The sequence below is a fragment of the Oreochromis aureus genome, linkage group 16, assembly GCF_013358895.1.
Source record: "Oreochromis aureus strain Israel breed Guangdong linkage group 16, ZZ_aureus, whole genome shotgun sequence".
In the NCBI taxonomy this organism is placed as follows: domain Eukaryota; kingdom Metazoa; phylum Chordata; class Actinopteri; order Cichliformes; family Cichlidae; genus Oreochromis; species Oreochromis aureus.
In genome coordinates, this window is record NC_052957.1 from 1,434,720 (window position 1) to 1,455,608 (window position 20,889).

Here is a 20,889-nt window from a genome sequence, read left to right on the forward strand (position 1 = left end):
GCAGCCACGTTTCCTTTAGATATGTTTTCAAGTAAACAACAAAACAACTCAGGAGTTTTTTGTGTTGTCCTTGTTTCACACTGCACAAACACCACCAGGAACAGAGACTACTGTCAGCCCGAAGCCCTTTATTCAGTGTTGCACCTCAGTCTGTGCAGCAGCTCAGCAGTTAAACCTCGACGTGTGCTGTTGTTGTGTCTGTAAATAAACTTGATGTTTTGGCTCATCATCGTATCTGCTCCATGCTTGTGTACTGATTGGATGTCCTCTCTGTGTGCCCTGCACTCACTGCCTGCTGCTGTGTGCACACCCACAGAAACTTGGTTTAGTGCTCTTCCTTGACTCTGTGGTGTCACCAGACTGGGCCGACCTGGGGTGGACTGCTACTGTCAGCATGAGAGCGGAGCTGCTGTTCTTCAACTGCAGTTTCTCATCAATGAGGTAAGCCACAATCTTTTAGGCTTTTTAATTCTTTTCATTATATTTGGAAACCCGGAGCTAATGTTATAACTAGCTATAATGATGATTAAAAAGTTCTTCAGTAGAACTAACAATGAAACGATGATGGTGGTGATAACCACTCTTAGAAGGACCTTTAACTACCCGGGTGATTGTTAGCATGGTAACTAGGTTGGGTTTCCTATATTAGGGGATTAGTTGATAATGAAATAAAGTCACAATAAGAGTTTAAAGATACCCGGTCTCATCAGTCTTCATGCACTGAAACTTCGGGCCTGCGGTGAGGCCAGTCACCACACTGTGTGCTCACACAGATGTTTGGTTCACTGGACCTTTGTAAGGCCCACACACACTCCACTGTTCACTTAGCATCTGATACATGCGGCACCACTGATACAAGATGATTTCTGGAATAGCTTTGTGGGCTGGATTAGAAGCAGCAGAAGACTTCAACACTGCAGTGTATGGTGTTCTTTTACAATGGAAACTTTAATACCATATAATACCCAATCATATTATATGTTATGCATAGTGTGCATTTCATGATTGTATAAATGAGGATTTAGTTGAATTCATTTGCAGTCTGATTGTCGTGACCTTTATAAATAAACAGTTCATGATTAACTCTCAGTTAATTGATCTTTGAGTGGCAGGAGCCAAAACACTGCATATGTCACTGTTTTAAGGATCATTATGAGCAGTGCTTAGTTACACTGACGTGGTTTTTATTCTCTTCTTCTCTTCTTTTTCACACTGACAAACCGTGGTGTGTGGGCTTACACATGACAGTGCTCTGTGTCATACTGTTCATTTTAGGACTTTAACAGCAGTTTATTGCTGTACTTTCTAACAAAATACTGACGGTGTACTGGGGGAAAAGAGGATTTCATGATGGTTCAAGAGCAGGAGATGGGTGACACAGGTCTCAAACGTGAAGCCGTCCCTCATCGATCTTCTCCTTTATTCTGCTGTAATCTCTTTTCCTCTCGGCTCGTGTTTCTTTCTAAGCCCACTGGCTGTTTCAGCCCACTTCTCCATCACTCACTGGCCTACTTGTGATGTAGCCTGGATGAGCCTGAAGAGGGTTATGTGTGTTTCTGTGTTACAGGTATAGACAGGTACAGTGTGTGTGTGTGTGTGTGTGTGTTTTTTAAAAAATGGGTCGATAAGTATTTGAATAGTAATTCTGTCTCTGTCCAACACTAATATAGAACAGAGGAACCAAAATGAGACTGAAGTACTGAAGTTTGGACCCTGAGCTTTATATAAACCATCTATAGTCATAGTTAGTTATATGTAACAAAAAGTTGATTTCAAATGTCGAGTATGGCCTGAAAGTCCTGAGATTAAAATAGGACACGCCCCCAAGGCTGGTGGAGAATGACTGAGCTAAGATCCTGTGGGACTTCCAGATACAGACGGACTAAATGGTGGTGGCTAACCAACCGGACATAGTGGTGGTGGACAAGCAGAGGAAGGCGGCCATAGTGATCGATGTAGTGATACTGAATGACAGCAACATCAGGAAGAAGGAACATGAGAAGCTGGAGGAGTACCAAGGGCTCGAGAAGATGTGGAGAAGATGTGGGCGGTGAAGGTAACAGTGGTGCCAGTGGTAGTCGGAGCACTCGGTGCGGTGACTCCCGAGCATAAAACACATAAGATAGGGTGAACATGTAAGTCTTTAACTTAGCTTTAAAACCCTCCACAGAGCATGCCTGCCTGATGTCTTGAGGGAGGTTGTTCCACAAAAATGGGGCACGAAAAGAAAAAGCACGCTCCCCAGTCTCCAACAACATCGGAGATCTCTGTCCAGCAGAGCGCAGCCCTAGGAACAGCAGAGATACTGCACAGGACCATCAAGCTCCCAGGCCTCTGGTAGACGACCTGAGCCTGCAGGGGCGACGGGGGAATTTTTAAATATATATATACTTTTGAACATTCGTGAATATTTGTAAGAAACAGTACTATTGACAACATCCTCAATCCACAGAGGATGCTCTCAGGATTGTAAATACAGATGAGTTACTTTAAGATGCAGACCAGCAAGACTGAAGGAAGGCCAGATCACATGTTCCTAGAAAACAGCAGACACAGTTTTTTATCAGCTAAAACAAGATTAAATTATAGCAGAATGATGGGAAGAGACGAGGATGGAGAAAGATCAGTGCTCGTGATCCAAGTTAAAGCCCATCATCTGTCAGAGGCAGTACTTTGTTCTTAGAATCACTCAAATGCTGCAAAGCTGATAGGCAGCACTTCACATACAGAAGACCAAAAACATAGAGTGAATGCAGCCCAACTGACTCCTCACTGACATTCAAATCATGCAGATATGTTTTAAAAGTGCAGTTTTTGTCTCCAACCAGTTTCTTCGTCTTCAGAGGGATTCAGAAATGAATTTTTGCTCATAAATATGTGTTTGCATGGTGTATGCGCAGACACTCTTATAATAATGCTCCTCACTGACTATAGGTCTTCCCATCGCTTGACAGAGTGGATAATAGCAGTGCTCCATGTCAGAACCCTCTCGTGGACTCGGTGCGTGGGCTGTCGGCTGCCCTGTTAATGGTTGGCTTATACATTCAGACCGGACTCTTGACATTCAGTGAGGTGTAATGACTTCTCCCCATTAGACACACTGCACCAACCCACAAACGAGGCCACTTCTCAGGTACTCGTGAGCGTTGCATGCATGAAGAGCATCTTTCTCCTCTATCACACAAACCCCACACTTCAACATATCCAGCCATCGTGTCTTTTATTACTTAGTAATTTCCTACCATGTCATCCTCGTTGAAGCCTCTCCCTTCATATTTGATGAGGAAAAATATTTATAGATTATTATTTTGTGCCACTGTCAGTGGAGGGTATGAATAGGCTAATTAATGTGTTAGTTTCTCCATTCTGAATTCATTATTATGTTTAATGAATAAAACATGTAAAGAGGCTGGTTTGGTGCTGGAGTCGGGGCAAAAAGAGGAGAGTGCTGATGTAAGAAAAAGGCGAGTATGGATTATTGAGCTGGGACCAAACACGACGCATGATTTTGTGTTTAGGTGTAAACGTACAGCAATATGCTGAATTCTTGAGTCACCCCTCATTTCTTCATTTCTCCTTCACAGCACACAGACTTCAGTCATTTTATAAAGTGGTCAGTAGCAGGGGTCTCCAAGGTTGTCTTTGCACTTTGGTTGCTTGATTTGCTTGAACCAGTGTTAAAATGTGTCTGTCATTATTCGCTCTTCACTTGATCTTATAAAAAAAGCCAAAAACAATACGATTATCAAAAAAACCAAACTTGTTTTCGGTCGTCAGCTTTGGCTCACTGCTCCTTACAGAAACTCTCAGATTCTTTTAGCTTTCTCGGCTGCCCAGCTCCAAGCTTCAGCTCCCTGCACAGATTATCTGTGGGCCTGAGGCGTGCCAGGCCACTCCATGACCTCAATGTGCTTCTTCTTTAGCCACTCCTTTGTTGCCCTGGTGGTAAGTTTTGGGTCACTGTCATACTAACAGATCCATCCTGTCAAGTTTGCCGTGTGTGGCAGCAGGAATGGACCCGAAACTCAGACTCATGGAGGCAAAATCAAACTCAAAAACTCTGCTGTATTGCTGAACACCAGAAATACAAAACTAACTAAAGTGAGAATACACATGAGACTGAACAGGCAGGCAGAACACACGGCCGGGAACGAGGAAGAGGCAGACCCTAAATACAAGAGGGGAACAGGGCAAAGAGGAAACATCTGGGAAACACAGCTGGCACTAATCAAAAAGACGAGACAAGGGGAGAGGACAACATGAACAGGATCAAATACTAACTAAGAAACCGGGAAATACAAGGTACAGAAAATAAGACTTCAAAACATCGTAAAAACAAAAGACTGGGTGAGTGACTCTGGTTATGGACGTGTTAGGGTACCAATCTGGCTGAGGGAGGCTCAGGTCCAACATTTTATGTCAGGTGATCACGTCTCAGAAAAACAGCCCCAACCACGATGATGTTTTAGTCACATCATTCGTTCCTCTTCCTCCAAACACAGCAGGTCGAGCTGATGCCAAAGAGCTCGATTATGAACAACTGTAGGGGCTCAAATACTTCTTTTACTCAGTGACATGAGGGTTGATATTCTCTCTCTCCTTTAAATTAAAACTACCGTTTGTAATCAGAGACCGCTCATTTCTCTGTGAGTGAGCAAACATTATTCCCCTCACTGCCTGCACTGAAAGGCGTCGGGAATAATGTGCTGTACAGTTTGCTGAGTTCAGCTCTGTTTTTTCACTCTTCAGGGAGTTCCTCTGAAAAGTGTTGATTAATGTCAGGCCATAATGAGGCTTAGATATTGATGAACGATTAGTGTGTACTGTGATGAGTGTCTTAATAGTCATTTCTACTGCCCAGATCAATACAGAGAGACAAAAGATGAAAGGTTCTGGTGGAGAGATTTAAGCAGATCCTTTGTTTTTCTCTGTTCTTGCTATTTGAAAGGAGCTGTTATCTAGACTACGGGCTCATCCTCACCTGGTTTTGAATACAGGTAGAGATCAGCACACCAAGAGATGTTCTGATGTCTTTCTATGTAATTTCTCTTGGCACGGCTTTCATTTTCACCCATGCCGTGCACTGTACTTGTGCCTGGTTATCTTGCCTTTGTTGCCATCAAGACATCAAGATAATTGATGACAGGCTTTCACCCTGTCTGCCTCGGTTCTCTCTTCTCCCCGTCTGGAGTGATTTCTTCATTAGCGGCTGTTCCACCTCACTCTGTTTTGCTCTCTCCTCTGCATTCTCCATTCTTGGCTGCTCTAAAAACTTCCCTGCTGCCCTTTGACAACTATGAAGTGCAGTGATTCTTCATGAGGTTGAGCAACTCCAGCAGTTCTATGTTGCATTACAGTGGAGTAATGAAACCCAATGCCTGTTGTCAGCATGTAAGGATATTTGCAGCTGTAAATGGAGCTACAGAAGAAAAACTGGGCTTCATTCAATCCTGACAAAACGCATGCATCAACTGAAAGAGAGTCGAGTTAAACTGAACACCCTGTTGGTTTGTTACTACAGTCAGGAGACTGCAGCATGACCAGAATTATTGTAACTCTGTGCGGTGGACTTACAGTCGAGCTGCCTTTGAGGATGAGATCTGTGACCACTCGCAACTTTAGTGCCTCGAGACAGAGAAAGAACAGCAATGAGTCAGTCTGCTGTCAGTCTGCAGGTGAATGAGGTGGCAGTCGCACGCAGTTTGTGATAAGACCATCACAGAAATTCACATGAACTACTTACATTCAGCGTTCGTCCAGAACCGCGTAGATTTGCAACACAAATTCTAAATTTCCTGTGACGTGGACGCTCCTGACGCTACAGGACGGTGATGCAACCACAAAAACACAAAGGCACTCAAAGGTTACAGAAGCAATATAACCCCAATACAGCCAGTTTAGTTTGCACTTACTGCTACAGGCCGACTCCAAGTCAAGCCAAAAGCTGCTATTCACAACAACTTGCAACAAAATACAGTGAAGCCTCCCATTGTTCCCATTGTTCCCAGTCACAGGGAGGTTGCTGTCCTAATTTTACTACTGTGTGACTGAGCCATTACGTCAGCCACTGAATTCATACTGTGGTCACTGCTAACTCAGTAAAAACTTATTACATTCTCACTCAGTGGCAAATGATTTCAAGCAGTCAGCACCTTCCTCCCCAGGACCATTTTTAAAACATGCACCAAAAGAACATTAGAGGTGCTTTAGTCACAACAAGAAGGTTAAAGCTGAACACAAAGTAAGTTACATGTAGTACAGAAAAAACAGCATAGCTGTGCTGTCCCTGACAAACCACCAGTACAGTACTTACAGTGTTTTCTGCTGTATACTGGGAGAGATGGGTGATTGGTGGGGGGGGTGGGGGGGGCATCACTGTCTCTGCATAGTTAAAATAATCTTTAAGCTTCAGACTTTGTTAAGAATCAGCCAGAACACTGCTCACTGAATCACAGGTTTAACGTTTACTGGAGCTTAAATGTCACTAATCTTACACAACAATGTTACTATGTAAAGATAAAATACAGTATTTATCCTGTGCATCACATGATCATCGTGTCATGTTAGAGCAAAAGAGCAGCCTGATCTGAAAGAAGAATCAGGACAAACGTGTGATTTTGAACAGTTACTTGTATCATTTAAAAGAAATAATGGCACGAAATGACACACACACACATATGCTTTTGATTTTACTTTCACTTAATGAAATGGTGCCACTCTAACAGGGGACATTATTATTCCAGAACAGTGATTGCAGAAGTAGTCAGGTTGCAAACATTAGAAACATTATCTTCATTTGTAGAAGCTGTTTCAGAGCAAAACTGAGTGCAATTTAATGGGCAATTAGCAATTCAGTGTGAGGCCGTGTTAATCCCAGTGGGATGGAATTATATGATGTGGAAGACACGAACGACTTCAATTTAAAGAAAAGCTCTCGGTGAGATTATGTAAAATAGAAAAGAGGCTAATATATTTATACCGTCTCTGTATACGGGGAGGGGAGACGTGAAGTAACATAGAAGATTATTTTCATTATTTCTTTCCATGTACATGCTCAGTAGTAGCTGTCATATTTGTAATAGCATGTAAAAGTCAAGGTCTTTAATCCTCACAGATACGCTTTCACAGTTTTCTTAATCCTTTCATTGTCTCGCTGTAATTGGTGGAGAAAATCACATTTGAGTCATTTTTGAAAAATAGAGAAAATCAAATCGTGTGCTTTGGAGGTGATGCTCCACGTTATCATTATCTCAGCCTGGTTCTGTCTGTGATGCTGTGACTGTGTTTTAATGGAAAGTTGGACAAACAAATATCTGATTGGGTCCATGCGGCGCCCAGATGTGAAGGTGTGAGGACAGTAAGCAGATGTTTGGAGACGGGGTAAACCTGTCGTGTTCATGCAGTGGCTTTATTATCACTGCCCTGCAGAGTCTCTGTATGAGCACTTCTTGCTGTACAGGATTACAGGCTGATGTGTCTTTTCTGTCCTCCAGGGGGCGCTGGTCTCAGCCTGTGCAGACGACACGTTGCACTTGTGGAATCTGCGCCAGAGGCGGCCGGCCATCCTGCATTCACTCAAGTTTAACAGAGAGAGGTATGCACACACTCACACACTCACACATAAAATCTGTATAAAAAGATGGACGTAGCCCTCATGATGTCATCCTTTGGTAAGCGAATCAGCTCGAGCTGAGTGCTTGTGTGTACACTTCAAACTCACTGGTTGGTCCTCCTCCTCCCTGAGGATCATGATGTATTAACTCTGTGTTGTATCATTACGATCTTCTAAAAACAGCAGAGGCATAGAGGTGGACACTTTCCGATGGTCTCCAGCTGTTTCTACAAGTCATTCCACATCCCATACCCGCAAGCATGTGCTGGTTAGCAGCCTCAGCTGTGGCATCATTATCCAAAGCCAAAAACCACTTTGGCTTTCTACACAACTGAACTGAAAACGTGTCCGTTACACCAAACGTGACCTGACACGATGTCCTCCTGCAGAATAGCGGATCTGTTGCACGCTCTGGGGTCATGCTGGGCTGCGTCCTAAAGATGGAGAAGCAGAGTGTTGTTCAGATGTAGGGCAGAACTCTGATACTGGCTGAAAGCTCTGCTCCACCTCAGCCGATGACCCCCGTACCCTGACACAGCCGACACTTTCACTGCCAGAGCCGACTCCTAAAATGAAGCTATTTCACATTTTATCACCTAAACCCTGAAAACCACATGAAGCAGTGTTTACACAGTTATAGCAAACAGGCTTCTTCACCTGTGCAACACTTTAAAAACATATTGCTGATGACAGCCTGGGTCGAACAACAGTCAGAGAGGTGAATCTGATTTCTGTTGTCTTTGCTCCAGACAACCTCTTCTGTTTTAGAAGTCATCGTTCTGGTGGGGTGATGTGGGGTGATGTGGGGTGATGTGGGTGTAACAGTGCCAGCTCGATGTCTTGACTGCGTGTCAGTGTCTGTGCAGCTTCCATATTTGACACCTCATGCAAGTCTCAGAAAAGAGAGGGCTGAGACGCCACCTGCAGCTCCTGTAACACTGGACAATACTGGCTGATTATCTGTAGGAAGGTCAAAGCCAGCAGGCGTTACTTGGTACAGACTATGTTTCCTCCAGCTGGTACAAATGTGATCAAGTCCTATGTTCATCTCCTCTTCATTGAAGCAGGCTGAGTGTCTTCTGTGTGTCTTGACTTCTGGCACAGCTCGTTGGTTTCTGAATGGAGAAAGAGATTCCCATCCTCGGCTAGCTTGTTTTCCATTTTTCAGCCCCTTCTGTCTATTGGCTCTTTGCTTTTTCCCATCAGCAGCACATTTTCTGCTCTCTGCCATTAAACATTAATGCCAAACAATGGACTCTGGATGCTGATGCTTGGTTTTAAAAACTTTTCCCCCAGTTTCCTCCTCAGGAAAACCTCAAAGGGTCACTCAGTTGATGCAAACGCTGCCTCTGAGTGACCCAAATGGGCGAAATGCTGTGAGTGCCTTAGCCGAGCATGTTCAGACACAGGCGCTTCAGCGTAGCACCGTTTGATTATTCTGAGCATACCTGCAGGCTGCCATTTCTGTCTGCAGGGGAAGAGATCAGGCTGCTGCTGTGTGATTAAGGGAGCAGGAATCAGTGTGAACGTTTGCTGCACCTCAGCTGCTGTGTTCAAGTTTGCAGAGTGTCCTCGCTGTAGGTGGACCTCTGCATGCTGCAGAGGTCTCACAGATCGTACCTTTATTCCAGACACATAATATTGCGGTCCTGTCAGGATTGTTGGCTCTGTCAGCTTAGATACACACAGTAACCTTCAGCTAACTCTGTGGTTTCTGACGGCATGTCTGAGTCAGTAAACAAGCGAAGAAACATTGATAAACGGTCAGAGCATATCGAGAGTGCGATGCGATGCCACAGATGAGGTCCTTTAATATTTACAGCAGGAAAAAGTTTCCTTTTCATACCTTTAAACACCCGAGCGTCCCTGTTCTCTGGGCAAGGACACTTGGTGAACATAACTCTGTGCTCGGTGTAGCTGTATGTAATCACATCATTGTCATTCAGCAGCTGGCAGGGTTACACTCTTAATACAGGCGAGTGAAGGTAAGACTCACTCTGTTTGCTTCATCTGAGTCATGGAGGCCGTTTTCTCTCTGCTGAAACTTCCCGTGAGAAGCAAGAGAACAATAAGCTGTGACCCAGAGCAGCTGAGTCTCGAGCACATAACACTCGACCAGGACGCTCTGATGACACAGCCAGGAAGCACTGCAGTCTGAACAGTGTGTTACACAGTAAAGGAGAGGACTTTGTGCCTGTAACGCAGCAGCAAAGATTCATCATTATATACATTTTAACATAAGTATTTGTTTTAATGCAAAGATATTAACAACTGATTATTTAAGGAGGAGCCTGGAGATGAGCTGATTTCACTTAGATCCCTTGGACATGGGAGGAAGTGCTGGTGTGTTCACTGTGATGATTTGTTTATTACAGAGTAATGTTGCACAGTCCACGCTTCCCTCTACAGCTGTCTGTGCTTTTAACACTCACTCTGCACTTCCTGTTTGTAGCTGTGGCCAAACATATACAAGCATTCTTCAGCATTATTATATTTATTTGTGAGATCAGACTCATGGATGGCAGCAGCGTGCAGGTTGTTGGTGGGGCTGGATGTTACCTGTAGCCTGAGAGTTGCTGCTGCCTACTGAATATGTAGAAAGTGATGCTGTGGTTACACTGACCTGACTGTAAGCCACTGCTTCTATAATCTAACCCACTCTAATCATTTATATCATATTGACATCATTCCATCCTCGCATTTGGAGTCTCTGATTGAGCTAACTATTTTTGCAGCTGGCGTCATCGCATAAGAGTCTGTGTTTGAGTCTTACAGCCTCGCAGCTGTGCGTGATACATCCAGTCTGCCCACACAGGCTCTGAGGTAAATGTTAGGAGTAATGCTTTGATTCAAAGGTGTTGAAACCCTCTTTCAGCAGCGTTCCACCTGCCTGTCGGTGCGATAAGGTAGGAGGCAGAACCGCTTGCTCTCAGCGGAAGAGCAGTGAATCACGCTGTAAGACAAAAGGAGAAAAGGGCATCGTGCATCATCCATCAGAGGCCGAGCACTGCCTTTCCATTTAGCTCTGTGTCTCCAGGCTGAACCTCTGACAGTTAGTGGCCTAATACCTCATCACAGTCCCACAAGGGTAATGCATGAATCAGCAGAGAGACCCGCTCTGTGATGACTGTCGGCCGTGGCCGTCGTAGTAAAATAATAATACGAGTGTTTGCTGATACAGGAAGTCGCTGTGGAATTCCTGACGTACTTGGTCACTGGTCATGCACAGCAGATGTCGAGGTTACTGGTTCCTGAGATGAAGTCACCAATTTGATTAATCTCTGCATCTGTTTCCTTTGTTAGTATTTATTGAAGCTGCTGCTCTGCCGGCAGCTGAAGTCATGCTTTTCTTCTTTCCTCAGATCGATAATTATGATGTCCGCGCTGCTGCATGGTGCCGCTAAAACAAAAGCTTTGATTTTCCGTATATATCTGTATTCATCACTACGGGCCTCCTCCCACTTCCTGTGGTCGTCTCATTTCTTCCACACTTTGTCTTTTATGCGAGCGATTATCTCAAACTGAAGCACTCAGTGCTGAAAGGCTTTTCTACAGAAGCCTCTCGGAGTTTCTTCCTCTCCGTCCACAGGGACTCTATCACCACTCGCTGTGAAACTCCAGGTTTGGTTCTTAAAATACAGCAATTTAAACCATTTAATGTCAACATTTTTCAGTAGTGTCAGAATTTGTGCACTTGGATTGATGTTTATGTATCCATTAGCAGTAATAATGATGAATAAAATGCTTCTTTAAACGAGGAAATGTACAAATTGGACGTCTGAAGCCTAAATGCTTGTTGTGGGAATAGACGCCTGTGTAATCCTCTGCTGCTCGTGCTGCTGCACACCCTACCTTCGCCCCCCCGCCCAGAGCCAGTTTGAATATTGTCATCTCCTCGAGCCCCTTAAATCCTTATTGAATTGTCTGCATCTCATTTGTCTTCTGTCTAATAATCCTGCCACTTGCTGGGTGGGTGGCTGTTGGGCCGGAGCCCGATGATCCCCCATCTCTGCGCAGTGATCAGCATGAGACTTACTGCTCTGGTCTTTGTTCTCTGGTTAAGGTGCTCACAGAAACCAAACAGTGAAGCATCACACATAATTATTTTCTTATGCAATAACATAATGTGTTATTCAACAGGATTGTAAGTCAGGGTTTACATGGTCGTGAAAAACACATGAAAACATCGAAAATATGTTTTTTTTTTCTCCAAACATTAAATTCTGAACAGTCGTTAAAAAAAAGATGAAATATTTGTTAGAGGCTGTTTCCAGGAGACACACATTCTCCTGGAAACAGGTTTGGTGATTGTAAGTAACACAGTGTATGACACACAAAGATCACTCTGAACATAAATTACATCAATTCTGTGTTTGATTGTTGTTTATAGTTTCCAGTCTCTGTGCTCCTCCTGTGCCTGTCTCGTGTTTCCTGTTTTACTTTGACAGTCTCGTGTGCACGTTAGTGTTGTCAGTTTGGTTCCTCCGGTCTCGTTGTGTGTGATTGCTCCCAGCTGTGCTCTCCTCCTGTGTCTCGTTGTCTCTCTATTCGCTCCAAGGTTTGTTGCTGGATCGTCTGCATTTCCTCTGCTGTTCTTCCCGCCGTGTTTCCAGGTTTCATGTTTAGCTTTTGGTAGTTCCCTTCCTGCCTTTTGTAATGTTTGCTGCAGCCCTAAATAAAGGCTCGCTTTTTGTTAACATCCACCTCCATCTACGTTTGTCTGCATTTAGGTCCGCATCCTCTTTTCTCCACGCCGTCTGTCTTAGCAGGCGGGACAGTTTTCAATAATTCATACATCAAATGTAAAGTTTTGTGCAGAATGATGGTGGGTGTTTCTGAAATGGTGGACCAGCCTAAGCTTGAAGCGAATATGAACAGTGTGAAACGTTACAGAACACATAAAAAGATCAAGCTTTTACTGCTGGGAGTTTCTTTGAAGTACCATAAGTGTTTGTGCCGGATTTACAGGCTGAGGGAAAAAGTTCCTCTCACATGAGAAAAGCAGGAATCGCATCATTAAAGGGCAGGAAGAGCAAATGTGGGCAATCATACCTGCGTGAAAGGTGCTATCCTGCAACAACACAGTTCTAAATTAAGCCTTGACAAAGAATGAGTCAGGCCGTGACGTCCGTGCATGAGTCAGGCTGTGACTCGTCTGAAGAAGGGAGCTTATTACAGAGAAAATGATTGTGACAGTGACACGGTACAGTCTGTCACATACAGTACACACAGACTCCTGCATCAGTTATACTCAGGCAACAAAACACCAGAGAGAAGATTTCAGTGTAATTGTCCAAATATTACCTCACGTTACAGCCTCGCCTGCTTTTACGTTGTGTTAAAAGGCTTTTTAAGACATTTCTTATCTTATAATATTTCAAATGAGATGTATTTTGAGCAGCTCCCATTTCACATGGACAACATGATGAACACATATAAGCACATCAGCATAAGCAGCAGCAGCTGTATATTACTATCCTAACACTCAGAGACGTGTGGTTATGTGTTTGACCCACAGACGGCACAAAGCGTTGTTTGGCTGACGCTCAGCCTGTTTTCCTTCTTGTCTCTTTGCTCTGCAGGATCACATTTTGCCACCTGCCCTTTCAGAGTAAATGGCTGTATGTGGGGACGGAGCGCGGGAACACGCACATCGTCAACATCGAGTCCTTCATTTTGTCCGGATACGTCATCATGTGGAACAAGGCCATCGAACTGTGAGTATCTGAGGCTGAAACAGAAGGAGTGCTAAATCGTGAGGATGGTGTCGGTTTACGATAAACGATGAAGATGAAAATGCTGGTTGTGTGGAGGTCAGTTGGCATGACTTTGTGTTTGCTGGTGTTACATCCTCGACTGACCCTTTCTCAGTCTTTCTGAACAGGCATACTTAGATACATACATGCATACTGTAACAACAGCTACGACCGCAACCAAGACATGAGCTTTTCCTCCTTTGGACTTTCCTTAACTCTCCCCAATAATGACAGCATTTGAGGACCTCCATCTGCCTTTTGTGAGAGGTTCTGACATCTCTAAAGTTGTGGTTTGATGATCATTAGAATAGTTTGTTTGTTTTTCCGAGGGAGGCGGTATAGGAAGAGACTTCCTGCAAACCCGTCTTTTTTGTTCTACAAGCAGACGTGAAGTATGTCAGAAAAAGAGCTTCAAGGCTGACTGCTAGCAGACTTTCAAAGGGTAAAGAGTTAGAAATTACTGTTAGATTCCTTCAGTGAAACACGATGTGCACGCTCTTGTGTTTGGTTATTGTGAAACTGACATATGCCCCCGATTGACAGCTCGGTCCCATCATGCACGCACACGCTGCTCAGCTGCATTGTACGGCCGTTTGTTTTCCGCGGTGTCACCCACCTACGCGCTGCTCTTCTGGTGTTACCCTGACAAGTCCCCTGCTGCAGTGTCAGTCATAAGTCACTCTTATACCGAGCCATCTTGTTGCCTTGTGACAGTCGAAACTATGGCGAGCAGGCTCGACACGATGTGCGTGCGTGGGAGGTGCTCTCTGCCAATCATCACACAGAGGCAGCGGTTGGGATTTTAACAGGAAGTTTGGTTTGTTGATTCTTCCCAACAAAGTCAACAAGGACAAGCTCAGCATCCGTTTAAGAAGCTCAGAAGTTTGAAAACTGTGAGAAAACTGTAGCAACGAATTGGAAGAATAAAAGTGTCACAGTTTCATGTGGAAGATCGTTGCTGTCGATAAAGACTTAGCTCTAGCTGTAAGGTTGCCCTGCATGCACACTGAAGACGTCCTTTATCACAGTCACCTATGAAATATTGTTGTATTAGTCTCAGCTGAGGAGAAAAGCGACCGCACACATGAACACTTTGTGTAGATCGTGTCCTTCTGTGATGAGTTTTTAATTTTGCAGTAGTCTGTGGACCGCAGCGTAACAAAGGTCTGGTTTCTACATTGATCACATGACTGTGGTAACACCTGCTGCGTGATAACGTGCTCAGAGCAGAGCAGCTGTTTCTACTCCTTGTGTCCAGTCACAGTAACACATATTTGTTTAACTGAAGACTTAAAATATTACCAGTGTTCATCAGAGGTTAGAAAAGTATGCTGAGGCTACGTTACTCCTTTACCTTCATACTTGTACCTCTTTACTGACGTAGGATTGGTTGGTTTTGTTTGGAATGAGTCTGTGTGGGATTAACCGACAGACAGCGTGCAGCGTGCAGCCACGTTCACCTGCTCATGCTTCAGGATTTCCAGGTGACATAATGATGGATAAACACAGCGATGTGAATGTGTTACAACTTTGATGCACATGAAACACGTCGTGTAATCAACTGCAGGTAATGAGAGGACTGCAGTCACCTGTAGCCTGCCAGCCTGTGAGCTGTCAGTGAGTGAGGCTGGAATGTCAACGGCATTTTATGTTTCCCACAACAAAGAAAGATGAATGTTAATGCAGTGTGTTGTATGTTCACCAGTATGATAATGATGAAGCAGTATATTCAGTTAACGTGGTTTTATTAACCAGCAGAGCAGCAGACAACTTACATGCTTGGACTCAAATAACGGAATGGGGCGTATACCACTCCAAACACACACAGACCTACACAGAGGTACGGCAAGCGGATTAGGACAAAATACCAGACTAACAGCAGGTTGTCTACATCCTCCTTCTTTAGTACACCCCTAACCGGATATAAAGTTTAATGCATGCTAAACAACAATAATCACAGCATTAAAAGGTGACATACGCTGATCCTTAGGAACATTTAAATTTACAACCGGATGGAAGAAATAAACATGACAAAATATCATTTTGCTGTATAAAGTTAAATATGATCACTACTGAAAATTACCTCAAACAGAATTTTAACTTGAAACGTGGACATCAGTTACTGTTGGATCAAATATCAAACCTGAACAAGTTCTGTGTTTTAACTAGTACCCAATTAATCCCTATATCTTGGATTTGGTTTGCATACACGACCAAAGCGTGTCCTGTAAACACCATCACTCCTGGAAGGTCTTGGAGAATGCAAAACATCAGAAGAGCTCTCAACATGAGTGCTGTCTTTAAACTGTTCTACATCATTGTTTTCACCCACACCCTGCAGTCCATCATAATGATGATGATCAGTGTCTTTCTGAACAGTAGCAGGCTCAGACACAGGCAACATGTGTCTGCAATTTCTCCTGTAAATGTTCCCATCCGACTGTACCAGGTAGGATCTAGGTTCTTTACAAAGTTCCTTCACCACACCTGTGCGGTCATAACCCTGTGCGGTCTGTAACCTCACTACTTGTCCTTCTTCAAGAGGTGGAAGTGGTCGGCTGGACCTGTCATAACAGACCTTCTGAGTTAGTCTCTTGTTGAGTAGCTGGGCTTTCACTTTCTCAGATCCATGGTGTCGTGGTTCGAGCAGTTTGGTTGTGATTGGGAGCGTAGTTCGAGTCTGTCTGGATAGAAGTCGTTCTGCAGGGGAACCCAGGTTCACATCACGTGGAACATTCCTGAGATTCAGCAGGTTGAGAAATACATCAGTGCCATCTCTGTGAGATTTCTCCATCAGCTGTTTAGCACTGCGCACTGCTCTCTCAGCAAGCCCATTGGATTGAGGATACTCTGGACTGCTGGTGACATGTCGAAAGTCCCACTGTGAAGCGAAGTCTTTGAAACACTGGCTTGTAAACTGCCTTCCATTGTCTGAGATCAGAGTGTGTGGAGCACCATGAACTGAGAAGTGTCTTTTCAGCTTTTTGATGACTGTCGCTGATGTCAAATCCTTCAGCAGGTCAATCTCAAACCAGCCTGAGTATGAGTCGACTACTACTAAATAGTGCTGACAATGCCACTCAAAGATATCTGTAGCCACAGTTGACCAAGGAAGATCTGGAACATCATGCAGATGAAGGGGCTCTTTTTGTTGATGAGGTTTAGTGCTGTTACACACCGAGCAAGAAGTAACTGTTTGTTCAATATCTCTTGACATGAATGGCCAGAAGACGATCCCCCGTGCTCTCCGCTTGGTAGCTTCTACGCCGGGATGTCCTCTGTGCATGATGGTGATGTAGTCTCCTTGCAGTGATTTTGGGATCACGGCTTTAAAACCTTTAAGAATGATGCCATCATCCACAGTCAGCTCATCCCTAAAAGGAAAATATGGATGAACCGCCGTGGGAAGGTTGTGGAGTCGTTGTGGCCAACCATGTTTGATGAACGAGCTGAGCGCTTGCAATGTCTCATCCTCGGCTGTGTGTCCTTTAAGTTCCTCCAGACGTGAAGAAGAGATGCAGCTCACCGTCATGACATCAAAGTTGTCCTCTTCTTCAGACTGCTGGAAAGTGGATCTGCTGGGAGCACAAGACAGCGTGTCAGCCAGATACATTTGTTTTCCACATTTATATGTGAGCGTGATGTTGTATTTTTGGAGCCTTAATAACATCCTCTGCAATCTGGCTGGTGCGGCGTGAATAGGTTTCTTTAGTATGGTGACCAGTGGCTGATGGTCTGTTTCGACAACCACAGGCCTGCCATAAATGTAGTCATGAAATTTCGTACATGCGAAAAGAACAGCCAGTAGCTCTTTTTCTATCTGAGCGTATCTGGTTTCAGTGTCTGTCAGAGTACGTGAAGCATATGCCACAGGTTGGCCTTCCTGCACCAAGACCATACTGTGATGCATCGCATGTTAGTGTCACAGGTTTGCTGACATCATAATATGACAGAACAGGTGGATTCGACATGTGCTCTTTAAGTGCGTCGAATGCAGTCTGATGCTGTGTGTCCCACATCCACTCGCTGTCCTTGTGTGTGAGCTGTCGCAAAGGAGCTGACAGATGGCTGAAGTTTGGAATGAATTTTCCAAGATAATTGACCATCCCCAGGAACCTCTGCAGGGCTTGGACATCCGCTGGAACTGGCATCTCTTTGATTGCGGCTGTTTTGGAAGGGTCTGCTTTGAGTCCCTCGCTTGTGAAAATGTGTCCGACATAACTGACCTGATTCAGCCGGAATTTGCACTTTAGCGGGTTTAGTCGCAGGTTTACTTCTCTGGCACGATCAAGGACTTTTCTCAGGTTGTCGTCATGTTCTTTCACGGTTCTGCCGCCGATGAGTATATCATCAACAATGATGGCACATGGATATCCAGCGAATATCTGCTCCATGGCTCGCTGAAACACCTCGCTGGCAGCATTAAGACCAAAAGGCATTCTGAGAAACCTGTAACGACCAAAACAAGTGCTGAAGGTGGTCAGCATGGATGATTTCTGATCCAATGACACCTGCCAAAAAGAGTTCTTAGCATCCAAAACAGAGAACACAGTAGCATTTGACATTAATGCAGCCACTTCTTCTACTGTTCGCATTGGATGGTGTGGTCTTTTCAGAGCTGTGTTTAAATCTCGAGGATTTATGCATATCCTTATTTCATCTTTGCCTTTCTTGTTGGTGGCTACCATAGAAGACACCCAGTCTGTCAGCTCTGAGACGGGAGTAATGACACCTAATTTCTCCATCCTGTCCAACTCTGCCTTGACTCTGTCTTTCATGGCCAAAGGGATGCGATGTGCTGGGCGAACAACTGGTTTCACATCTGGGTTCAGTGTCATGCGATAGGTGACTGGCAACCTTCCAAGCTCATCAGAAAATAATTCGCTGTATTCCGTGATAAGCTGTGGTGACAGGTCATCTGCAGACGTGCTCAGTTGGTGGACGTCATTGCTGAATGATACAAGTCCCATTTCTCTGCATGCACATAGTCCAAGTATTGGCTGAACATCGTCATTAACGACAAAGAATGATAGCACATGTGACTGTCCATGCAGAAAACACTGCAGCTTAATTACACCTAAGGTTTGAATCTTGCTGCCTCCAAATGCCACTAGCTTAACGGACTTGGGGTGTGCTTTCATTTGTTTATCTGCTCTTATAATGTTAACCGTTTTCTTGGGAAGCACATTACATTTAGCACCTGTGTCCACTTTCATCTCAACAGGAATCCCATTAATCTGCACGGTGACAAAAACTTCCTCTTTGTGTTCCACATGCACATCAGTCGCATGGATTGCATATTGCAGGTTTATTCCATCAACGTAGAATGTGTCATCTCCGCTGTCATCAGCGTGGTCTGGTTCCACATGATGGACTGACTTTCTGTGCCTTGCTACATTTTGGGTACGCTGAATGGCTCTGCACCGTTTCTTAAAATGATTCCACTTTTTGCATGCATGACACTGCTGCCCAAAAGCCGGGCATTTACTCTTTTTTGCAGCATGAGCACCCCCACAGTTAGTACAGTTAGTGATATGCTGTGTTTCAGACCTGTCTCCTTGATTATTTATTTTATCTCCTCTGTGCTTTCTTGTAAATTTGGGCTGGAGCACATCAACATTTGTTGCAGATTGTTGAGGAAAAGCAAGTGTTTTATTATGCTCTTCAGTCATTTCATGAATCTGGCAGACAGATATGGCTTTTGCAAGTGTTAAATCACTGTCACGCAGTAGCACTTTCCTTAAATTGTCATTGTTGATGCCACAAACTAGTCTGTCTCTTATTAGTTCTTCACTCAGATCACCAAATCTGCAGCTTTTTGCTTTAATCCGTAAATCACTTACATAGGATTCAACAGTCTCACCAGTCCTCTGATTCCGCGTGTTGAACTTGTGTCTTTCCATCGTGACGTTGGTTTGTGGGCTGCACATTTCCCTGAATTTCCTTTTGAGGCACCCAGGATCCTCCTTCGATTCCGCAGGAATGAGAACTCGTCCTCCATCGCCGGGCTCTCTCACTTCTGGCGCGTAAACAAAAGACCGCTCCCGTTCTATAGCTTCGGGACCTGCTAAGTTGAGCAATATGTAGGCTTGTGTGCGCGCTGGCTTGTCAGAGTGTGCCGCCGCTATAAAAATGTCATACTCTTGCTCAAAAATGCGCCAATTTTCGGCAACATTACCATCGAAAACAAGCGGGTCGGGCCTCCTGAATCCTTCCGCCATGTCGGCTGTAGTCCGGACACGAAAAAAAATGCACCCACAAAATAGACTTGAGACGGGAGAAAAAAATACCGTCAACTACGAAGAACGTGTTCTGTCGCTTCTGACACCATGTTGTATGTTCACCAGTATGATAATGATGAAGCAGTATATTCAGTTAACGTGGTTTTATTAACCAGCAGAGCAGCAGACAACTTACATGCTTGGACTCAAATAACGGAATGGGGCGTATACCACTCCAAACACACACAGACCTACACAGAGGTACGGCAAGCGGATTAGGACAAAATACCAGACTAACAGCAGGTTGTCTACACAGTGGGAGTGTGAATGGCAAATGGACTGGTTCTCATGTAGTGTGTTTCTACTCTAAAAGCACCGTTTACAACATGCTTCATCCACACATTCATACACGCACTTTGTGCTACGCCTCGGTGCTTTCTAACATCCGTGCATGTTCACGGGAAAAGTTCATATCTGGTTAATTAAACAGCCAAAAACATACGAGCCACCAACACGTCCGACTAAGGCAGGTCACGTTACCGAATCCGTCCATTTTTTGTTCAGCTTATTCAGGTGAGAGTCACGGCTGAGCTGGAGCCAATCACAGCAGTGAAAAGGTGAGAGCCAGACAACCATTCGCTCTCTAATTCACACTTACAGCCAAGCCAGCTTTCTCAGATTTGCTCATGTGTACTTCAGGAGAACATGAGAAGATGATACTTGGATGAGTCGAGGCTCATTCAGTTGGACGTTTCTCCTTCGTCTGTCAGGAATGTTTGCCTGTCGACTTCTGTGGATTTTCCTTTAGTGAGGACGGAGCTATGAGGCCAGTGTAGGATGTGCAGTGTTTTCCATTTTTGTCTTATTTTTCTTCTTCCTCGTCTTCCTGGAGCAGTTGCAGCCTGGTGTATATACACCTGCCTACAGTACCTGCAGTATAGAAACACAGCCAGTCTCGTTTTCAGTCTTCTGGTATTGACAGGAATCGTAGGTCTCGGTCTCGGTGACATCTCTAATGCTTCTATAGAAAAGTGACTCAACATGCTGACACAGCTAAATGTCTGCTGGATCCTCTATAATTAAATATCAGGGAGAGATGGCCTGTAGATAATGGCTCATTTAAGAATAGGTAACTTTCCTTTATGACTTAAGCTGCAGAGTGCACCACAGTCTCAACAATGGGCATATATTACGCACTGCCGAGCATACGCTGTAATATATTCTGTATTTCCTAACCGTCAGCACTCTTTATCTTCCTGAAGTAGGGTTCATGAACGAGTAGAGAATGAATCTCTTCTCA

At 44.4% G+C, this 20,889-nt stretch overlaps 2 protein-coding genes across 5 annotated transcripts in view; one reads left to right on the forward strand and one right to left on the reverse strand.

Moving 5' to 3' along the window:
• The window catches only part of stxbp5l (syntaxin binding protein 5-like), a 139,997-nt gene that overhangs the window by 58,385 nt on the left and 60,723 nt on the right, over positions 1-20,889 (forward strand). For all 4 annotated transcript variants that reach the window (XM_039600206.1, XM_039600207.1, XM_031733156.2 and 1 more), the window contains exons 3-5: positions 360-441; positions 7,494-7,594; positions 13,195-13,329. In XM_039600206.1, coding sequence (XP_039456140.1) covers positions 360-441; positions 7,494-7,594; positions 13,195-13,329 — 318 coding nt within the window. The remainder of the gene's footprint in view (positions 1-359; positions 442-7,493; positions 7,595-13,194; positions 13,330-20,889) is intronic.
• LOC120433635 (uncharacterized protein K02A2.6-like) lies at positions 15,097-19,897 on the reverse strand. The gene is made up of 2 exons (XM_039600210.1): positions 19,547-19,897; positions 15,097-16,943 (listed from the first exon to the last, which is right to left on the reverse strand). Exon 2 carries the CDS (start codon positions 16,898-16,900, stop codon positions 15,545-15,547), a length of 1,356 nt encoding a protein of 451 aa, XP_039456144.1. The 5' UTR covers positions 16,901-16,943; positions 19,547-19,897; the 3' UTR covers positions 15,097-15,544.